Raw genomic sequence first — 9,749 nt, 5'->3', positions numbered from 1 at the left:
ATCCACAGCATAATTATCACATTTTTATTATTTTTAAAAACCGTTCGCAAACTCATTGCTGGACGTAGAATTCAAGACCCAAAGTTACAATAATAATTTTAAAACGTAGACGTTACAATATCAGATGCCTCGAAAACAAAGCAGAACGTAAATATAGGGAATTAATAAATTAAGTTCGATATACGATTTTCAGACACCAAAAGCACACAGCTTGTGTATGTGTGTTATTTACTACAGATGTAAGTCCCAAGATTAGACGCTAGATTAAGTAAGGATCAAGTTAAGAAATAACAACTACCACGGAGGGTTGTAGGGATAATTCTGTTGACTTACGTACTTGTGATGATGTGATAGGGCTTAAGGTGGACAATAATTTTAGGCTTCAATTCCTCGATTGTTCGTATGACCTCAGGACAAGCTGAAGCCTGTATCCACAGCACTACGTCCCGAGATAAAAGCAAGAAACACGGAATTTTGTGCGTCAAATTGATTGTTACACTGGACTAGTGCTAATGCTGTGAGTCGGCCAGGTTGAGCTTATACGAAGAGTACCGGTAGCTTCCTTCTGCCGTGGAGGCAGTCGCGCGGAGCGGTGTCTCAGACTCTGGCCCTGGCCTGTAGTCTTGCACCACCTGTCACAACAAAGGACAATATTCATTGCCTGTAACACTACTGTTTGTGCCAAATAGCATGGCAACAGCGATCATTTACCCGACTTAAATTCGGAAAACACAAATCGCAGCGACCAATTGCCGATTCTCCACAAAACTGTCGTAATTTTGGCATCGCGTGATTAACATAATAAAAGTCAATGATATAACTTACAAAATAAATGAAATTGAGGCATATCGACTGTCAACTGGTAATCGGTACTATCTCAATTTTCACAACTTTACAGGTGAAGAAAAAAATTATTTGCGTCATTTACATAGCATCTGGTTTATTAAATAAAAATACGCAGTTTTAAATATTTTTATTACACATGTATGTATGTAGGTACACTACGTATTTTTATTTAATAAACCAGATACTATACAAATTATTTTTTCTTCATCCTGTAAAGTTGCCAAAATTGAGATAGTACCGGTTGCCAGTTCACAGTCGATATTGGTCTGTGAATTTGAATAATAATAATAACGCACACATTCAACATAGCCCCGCACTAGGGAAACTCTGTGTCGCGGATGCCATGGACACACACATAGACAACCACAAATTACACCCAAACTCACAAATTACGACAACAACTTACGGCCACACAAATATTTCTCCCGGCCCGGGAATCGAACCTGAGACCTCAGCGTGGCGGTCAAGTCAATGCAAGTGACGGGATGAACTGTTCGAAGTGATGGCAGTCGAATTCGAAAGTGACTATATTATTAATATATAACAATAGATGTAAATATTCACAAATCAAAGCAAAGCAAATCTTGAGGCACCTTGATGTTAAGGTCCCTAAGGATTTGCTCGATTTTTGACGATATGCAATGACTATACTACTGTTATTTAACAATGTAATGTGAATATTAAGGCGAACATTTGCTCGACTTTTGACGATCGTTGATGGCGTTACATGTGCAGGGACTACACTTTTATTATATAGAACAACATAGGTAATGTGAATGTTCAGGTGCCTACACATTTGCTCGATTTTTGACTATCGTTATTGGCGTTTGATGTGCTGTTTTTTCATGATGAATTAGAGCTGTCCGGTAAGAGACTTGCTCGATTGTATCGATGGTTACTGTTGCCTGTTACCGATCGATAAATAATCAGGTTTAAAATCGAACAAATTTGTAGGCACCTGGATACACTTAATTTAAATTCCACAGTGTCGATCGACAAAAAATACGAAGTCGATTGTCTGTTGCTAACACATTTACTCATTTTGTTAAGAAATCTGTAGGCACCTTTAGTAGTTTCGAATTGAGCAGCTCGTATAATTTTGATAAAATTTCACGTACAGGTAAGTTCATTTAATCATCTTTCATTATAATATGAAATTAGAAAATTATTTCACTTACTTCCATAAACGGGTATAATCTGAACTAACAATTTGGCAAGTTCGTAGCTACTTTTCAAAGTAAACTAAAATATTCGTAAATATGATACCCGTCTAATCTGTTCTTCCCTAGCGGTGAGCTCCCTGGCAAGTTCGGCCTTACGTCGCATCAGCTCCGGATCGTATTTCTCCTTGAGACACTTGTCCACCTGCTCGTACACGCGGTACAGCGTCGCGTATTCTCCGAGGCTCAGCTTCGCCTCTTGAGAGCTACGCGATTTTGTTCCATCGATGTCTAATCCTGTCGCTAGACTGTTAAATTAAAATGGTTTAGAATAGAAAGACGAAGATTTGAAAGTAATAATGATTAAAATTAAATATTTAATTTTATTTAAGTATTGTCACAGTATACTATAAAAAAAAACAACACAATAGAACTTTAAAGTACTTTCATTTATTTTACCGCCATTTTTTATGGATTTGGTACAGGTATATTCGTGCACCATATTTAAACACAGATAAGTTATTACATAAATATTTTGCGTTTGTTATGGTGCACCATTGATATAGAAAAAAAGGGGAGATTTGGTATGGGGGCGTGGTTCGCGTCAACATCGCCACAGTGAGATGGCGATCGTTGTACATACAAGATCTCTCGTAAAACGTGAAAATGCCAAGTTGTAGCGATACACCTTGTAAAAATTGGAGTGAAAACAAAAATTTTAAAACCAGTGAGATGACATTCCACCGACTATTTGCATTTTTAGTTATAATTTCTATTATAATTCAATGTTTTCTTTTTGTCTCCATAGAAATTTGTAGACTCAAATATAGGATGACTGATGTTTATCGACAATAAATTTTTACTGAAATGTTTAAGTTTCTTATATGATTTTTGTTATTAAAGTCTCTAAAATGTCGAGGCGAAAGGCATTCACGTTAAATTGATTTCTTTTATTTTATTATTATTATTATTACTAAACATTTTATTTCGAGTAACTTTAATACAACTCATATTTCGGACAACCGTTTCAATTTCATGTCAATTTGTTCGTTGCTGTTCCTTGAAGAAAAATGTACATGTAATTACATAATTTAGATAGTTAAATTCCATTATACTCGTAGATTAAACGTAGAGTATTTTTAATTTTTTCCAATGAGTTTAAAATAAAAGAAAGAGAGGTTGAATTGAAGCTGCAGGAAAATCAAAAGATTGGTTTACTTATTATTATTTCTGACTTTGTTTAAATTTCCACACATGGCCACATGGTTTCTAATTATCGATTAGGTAATCACACACATTCCTCGTTGAGTGGCGTCAGATTAAAGTTAATAAGGTTAACAATTCACGGAGCGGTTTCCATCCGCGCCCGCCGGTTCTGCTAGACAGCGGTTTTATTTCAATACTCACGACCCCGCAAGTATGTGCGGGCACGTAGCCGCCGCGGTTGCGGGCACGAAACCGTTGCGATTGTGGAACAGACCGCGAAGTTAGTGGGAGTTAACCGCAAGTCGCGCGGATAATGGAGAAGTTGTGGAACCCCGCGTGCGCCTGTACCACATTACGCGTGAATCGACCGCCAAAGTGCGCAGGCGATGACGGCCGCCAAGCGCCCAGGTGATCGCGCCCTGCGCGGTTCTATTAGTACCCAGCCGCGGCAACCACGAGCAACCGTCACCATTACAGCCGTAAAACGCGCCGTAAAATGTGCTACTAATTCTACATACTTAACTATTACATTCTACAGATACCGCGGTCCCGCGGCATACGTGGATGATAACCGCTCCATGAGTTCTTAGTGTAACGAAAAATGAGTTTCAGCGCGATCTAACGTGTAATAGTTAGCTATTATATACTAGTAGCACTTTTACTAAAACGCCACCTGATGGTGAATGGCTGAACCAGGATGAAAAAATATACTGAAATATTGTAATATAACTCTTACTTAAATGAGTGTAAGATTAATTTTGTTAAATTTTAAGATTGTGTTACGTCATTTTCACGTTTTAAGCCCTACCCAATCAAAATCGTTAAGTTATGGTAGTAGATAATAGAGCATAAAGTTTGAATTGCACACAAGCTAAAAAGTGGCGACATCGGTACCCGATCTTACATATTATCTTACAATTGCTTATTTCCCCTTTTTTCCTATATCTATGTGGTGCACAAATATATTATTCCATATACATTTTGTTCACTCACAAGGACGGATACTGATGTTAAACGCTTATTACCTATACTACCCGACTTCAAGGGACCCAACACTAACTTAGGGCGACTTAGGATGACTCTGTCTGCAGCGTCCTGCAGCTAGGTATGTCTGTGGTAATAACACATAAGGCAGTTAGGAAGTTAAGTCCACGCGCGACATACGCGGAGACCAGTCGTATCGTTTCGTCTCTCTTTATGTTTTGGAGTGCTTTATTCCAGGCTGATCATGGTCGAGTTTCTGAAAATTGACTAGAAAGAAAAAAGTCCCTTTTAGTCGGTTTTAGTTGCAAAAAACTAGATTTAGTCGATCCGCCGTTCAAAAGTATAAGGGTGTTTTACTGTCCACGCTGGAATAAACTTATTCCAGCAGCACCATTTCTCAATCTCGAGAACCACAACACCTAGCTTAAATATGATTACACTAAAAATTCGTGATTTAGTCGGTTCCAGTCGTACAATTTTAGAATTAGTCGCTCCTTTGTTTATATTTATGATATACCCATTAATTTATTATTTTAAGGTGTTAGTCTGTGTTAACGTCGAAGCTCTTTTTAAGAAGAAAATTTGTATAATATACAGAATTTGTTATTTGTTTTTTATTTGAAAGTTTTAATAATGTTTAGTTTTTTATGAAGGAAATTAGCAAAAAATATACAGTTATTTTTCCTTAATGGTATTAGGATTTATCGATCGTCATGATATTTATTACTGTATGTTTGTCGTTGTCACGCTGGAATAAGGCACGCTATGTTTTGCTATCGCCATGTCGTGCAGTATAGAAAATAACAAGTTGTGTTGTGCCTGATAGACTTGTAATGAACAAATACAGACAAACAGAAAAAAGATAACAAAGACTATATTATATAATGAGTATGTAGGGGTCGAGGGCTATAAAATTACGTGAAATTTACAAAAAAATCGGTGACAAAACAACAACAAGTACAAGCTTCGATGGCGCCATTAGGTATAGTAATACATACAACGCTCTCGACGTTCACGTTCAGAATAAGTTAGGGTTTGGTTGGTTGGTTGACAGAAGGTTGGCAGAGTAGTGTATGCAGGGGCGCACTAACTACGAGTACCTACGCACCCTTGAGGAAGGGGCTTGAAATTGGGTAGTCTAATAAGCGTTAAAGAGCTTTGTAAATAGACTGAAGAAAGGCTAAAGCTTTTCTTCAGTCTGTTGACATAGCTCTTTATTAACATAATAATATATATATTTCAAAGTTTAGAGTGGCGGACAGTAATTGTTATGCATACATATTTTGCCGGCCTAGGCCGGCAAACAGTTGCGCATTACATAAATGACACATTTTCTGACTTCTTTTCTTGAAAGTGCCTACCTAATATAAACATTTCCGAGCAAGTTTGAGAAAAGTTCATTATGCTATGTACAATTTCTTTTCATAAATTTCCATTTCGTTCCGCGGCAATACAAATTGAGCCTTTAGCGGTATACAACCGTTGCAAACATTTATATTGTCTGCTGTATATACTTATAGCGAAGAAGACTATTTTCGAATGCATTTATTAGGAATCAAAACTTCTCAAAAGGCGACGTAGACCTTTCATAAAGAAGCTTACTTGTACATAGAAGTATAGTAGCAATGGGCGCGGTTGAGGGAGCGCAGGAACCGAGGTACCACACCCTCACCCTCGCGGTAAAGCTGCAGAAGACGGTTGTACGAGATGTACTTGTACGAGGGCAGCCGCAGCAACCGCCGCCCCAGCCGGATTGCGTTGATCTCTCGATTGTCAAGCTTCGGTTGCTGTGTTGCAAACCATAAATAATACTTAAAACACATGTTTGTAGCTTTATCGTACTGCATGTAAATTTTAACAAAAATGTTTCAAGAGTTTGAGTGGTTACGTGGTTACACGCAGCTACTTGACACGCGCTATATTTCATCGCGCGTGTACTTGACCCTCTACAAGACGTCAAGGTGTTTTAAGAGCTTTATACCTAAAGCGTTTTAAAGGAAGCTAATAACTCCATTTAAAAAACGACTAACTTCAAAAGCCCTCTACAAGACTTCAAAGTGTTATAAAAGGTATTTATAACTCTGCTTTACATCAAATGCCCTTACAATAGCTATATGACTAGTCTTTTTATCCCTCTTAGGATTACATTTACCGTTGTAGGGCTGTTGTACGACTTGCGCCTGTTTAATTACTTTGGAATACCCTACTGAAGAACTTAAGGACTCTAGTACATCCCTTAAACAGCTAATATACAACTATTAGGTTATACAGAAGTAATATAAGCAGCTTGTGTGCTTAGTGGGTAACTAACTGAACTACATAATATATTTCTACTGATATATACATGAGAAATGTTGTCAGCAATACTAGCGCCACCAATTCAGAATCCATGTATAGATGCTCTCAGATAATGGTCACTCGGGGAATAACTATATTTACTTACTTAGGAAATAAATCTTAAAAACCTCACCACGTTCTTTGTTTCATTACTAGGAATATGACCTAGACCTGCAAAAATAATGCATACACTAACAACAGGCCCTGTATTTTCGCATAATAAATTATACCTAAGGCGTACCTAGAAATAATAGCTACTACATATTGATACCGTAAGTGGACGCTTGAAACTCACCCATATGATGTGCTATCGTCAGCGGTATAATACCGGATAATGGCTGCTGGACTTTTAAACCGTTCAAAACCTGAAAACATTATATTAGGCAAACAAAAACAGAATATAGGGTTTATTTCCATTACGGGAATAAATTTTTGCAATATATTATGTCAGCGATCAGAAAGTACCTGTATAGAAAACTGCACTTCCATTAGCATGAAATTGCTCGTTTGGAATAGTAGGTATCTACCGACCATGGTGTTCACAATTGAATTTTATACTTGCCTGTTGTATGTTTACGCCAATGTTATGTGAGGGAGCGCAGCTTTTGGTAATGATAAAAGGAATGTTGTAGTTATTTTTGGAGTTGTTGATGTTGCCGTAGTAGTAGCGCATGGCCGTCTGTTTCATCTGCGACGCCACTGTTGGCATTTCATAGCGCCTGCTAAGGTACTTAACACGTCGCGGATACCGGTGTTCCTGTCATCGTACAACCACATCCTTATAACCGGTAGCTACCTACGTACTCCCGCCACCTTAAACTAACCGGACACACAAAACTAACCTGATAGTTTTGTGTGTCCGTCAAGATGGCAAACGAGATATACAAATCAAACTGTGCTCATTATTTAATATATATAGTTTCTACTATTTAGTTCCTTTATTGACATATTTTCTACTTTTGGCGTAAACGCCAACGGAAATAAGAAATAAAATGGTCAGCCATTTTGATGTCAGGTCAGCTGGACCACTTCACGATTTTCATGATTCTATCAGTATATAATTTACTAGTTTAGTCTTAGGTAGATAAAACTAGAGAAAACTAACTTGAAAATTACCCCCCACCTGCCCAGCAAATCGACCCAGGAAAAAAAATAAGAAGCTGTATTTTTCACGATGACTTTCAAAGTGCTCTTTTCTTGAAAACTATTAAAGTTACGACCTAACTATATATATTTGCTAGCTGTGAACTTATCTAACATATTCAATGCCTCAAATCAGAGTGAAGATAAGAACGAATAATAGCTCTAATTTATTATTCATCACATCATAAACCAAATTCCCAAATTGACATCCTAATATAATTTAATTTAATTTTAACACCTTAATATAATTTCTGCAGGAGTAGCTACAACAAATATGTAAACAAATACTTATTTATAAACATAAATAAAAAGCATCATACGTTATGCACAGGTGTCATAAAAACAAAAGACCTAATTAACGTGGGCCAAAAGCACGTAAGATTCAAATTTAACTTTAGGCCACTTACGTTAAGAAAGGTCCCAAAGCTTTTCTATAGAGGGATTTTAGACAGAAAAACAGTATTTGTTACCTAATTAAATATTTCTAGTTGTAAACTCATTACACTTAACACAATACCTTTTCTTTCTTTACAGCTGCCGCTGTTTGCAATATCTCCTCGTCAGCTTCTAAAACTGAAATTTTTAAAACATATATCTATGCACTGTTTTAAAGTGTAATAAGTTAAGATTATAAATATTTTTGAAATTTTCACATACCAGTCTTAGAACTATTTGCAACGTTCCGCTTGATATCGGCGGAGTGCAAGGTGTTATTCTTACTGAACAGTTCCACGACAGGACGATCTTCTGTTGGAATAAAGTACCTATAGGTTCTCCATAATAATTAATGTGACTCTCTCTACCTTAATGAAAACTAAAAATTTATGTCTTAACAAAACGAGTGTCGTGAGGACCTACTGCATAGCGCATAAATATCTCAAAAATATTACATAACTATTTAATTTGGATCGCTTACTGGCAAATGCTTAATTTGCCCAACTGCTTGCGCAAGTCCAAATGCTAAAAGTTAGTAGATTGGCTTGATGTAGTATTCTAAACAAGTCAAGTTGCAATAATCATGAGATTTTTATCTGGTATTTTATTTTTAATTCCGAGAATTAACTATTGTATACTTCTTGTATTCTCCATTTATTTATTTATTGAAAACACTTGAAAGCTTACAATATTTACATTCCGGAAACGCTTACAAGTCAAGCTGATTAAATTAAATAATTATTTAAAAAAAAAACAATAATAACATTAAGAAAAATTATACATATTATAAAATTAAATTGAAAAACACTGCGCACAGTATGCTACCCACTCTACAGGACACCAGTGCACGAAAGGTAGTCCACGAACAGAAGTATCCAGCGCCAGATTACATACTGTTTGTCAAAGAATATAGGTATCTAAACTCTGATTATGGGTGAATTGGTTGCATTGGTTGGATATTGCTTATGTAAAACAAACCCCGTTCCCAATTGTTTTCATTACCTACCAATATATGCCGTTGCTTGTTGAGATGGCGGCGAAGTGGGTTCACCATCATCATGTTACGCTCATTTCTCATCGTCCGTGACTGCTGCACATCCACCTATCTGTCGCCTAACGAACTAATTCCATACACACTTGCAAAACTGTGTAAGTGATAATCATTAATACTACTTACAATGTACGACACATGCCAACAACAACTTACTGATATAGTAACACGTATTTTTCTTAAAACTAAGCATACTTCCGAAAGTTAATAGTGATTTTTAAGTGCATTTTTATTGTAGGTAGTAAGTTATGCCCCATTCTTCTACGTGTTATACATGAAAAGTGTACACACTTCTAATGTTTCGATTTAAGCAAAGCGTATCCAATCAAGGTTTGGACCTCATTTGGTAGCACGCTACAGCGTCGAGAGTCTGGACAATACCCTGTATAAAACACACGGACGATACCTTACAAATTTTAGACGCCATGCTGATACTTGCTAACAAGTGCGATCCAACCTTAGACTCACTCTCTTTCGTGAGAACTTCTAGTGGCACATGTTTCCTGCGTTTCTCTAACGTCGCTGCTTTCCGCAAAGAGGTCGGCTGTGACTTCTTGTTTATTGATATAGAGCTGTTTGCAACGAAC

General features: G+C 36.9%; 1 protein-coding gene across 4 annotated transcripts in view; it reads right to left on the bottom strand.

The window, feature by feature from the left end:
- Positions 1 to 55: 55 nt before the first annotated feature.
- LOC113226621 overlaps positions 56 to 9,749 on the bottom strand; it is a 32,407-nt gene continuing 22,713 nt past the window's right edge. For 2 of the 4 annotated variants that reach the window (XM_026459344.1, XM_026459327.1), the window contains exons 8-16: positions 9,631 to 9,734; positions 8,334 to 8,423; positions 8,194 to 8,249; positions 7,096 to 7,290; positions 6,829 to 6,898; positions 6,667 to 6,704; positions 5,799 to 5,983; positions 2,113 to 2,314; positions 57 to 632 (exon numbers count right to left, since the gene is read on the bottom strand). In XM_026459344.1, coding sequence (XP_026315129.1) covers positions 510 to 632; positions 2,113 to 2,314; positions 5,799 to 5,983; positions 6,667 to 6,704; positions 6,829 to 6,898; positions 7,096 to 7,290; positions 8,194 to 8,249; positions 8,334 to 8,423; positions 9,631 to 9,734 — 1,063 coding nt within the window. In that variant the 3' untranslated portion in view covers positions 57 to 509. Of the gene's footprint in view, positions 633 to 2,112; positions 2,315 to 5,798; positions 5,984 to 6,666; positions 6,705 to 6,828; positions 6,899 to 7,095; positions 7,291 to 8,193; positions 8,250 to 8,333; positions 8,424 to 9,630; positions 9,735 to 9,749 lie in introns of all 4 variants that reach the window. The other 2 variants (XM_026459334.1, XM_026459352.1) reach the window with 2 other exon arrangements.

Source organism: Hyposmocoma kahamanoa, unplaced genomic scaffold, assembly GCF_003589595.1.
Source record: "Hyposmocoma kahamanoa isolate Upper Pololo Valley unplaced genomic scaffold, ASM358959v1 100021, whole genome shotgun sequence".
Taxonomy (NCBI): Eukaryota; Metazoa; Arthropoda; class Insecta; order Lepidoptera; family Cosmopterigidae; genus Hyposmocoma; species Hyposmocoma kahamanoa.
This window is presented reverse-complemented; position numbering and strand designations above follow the sequence as displayed.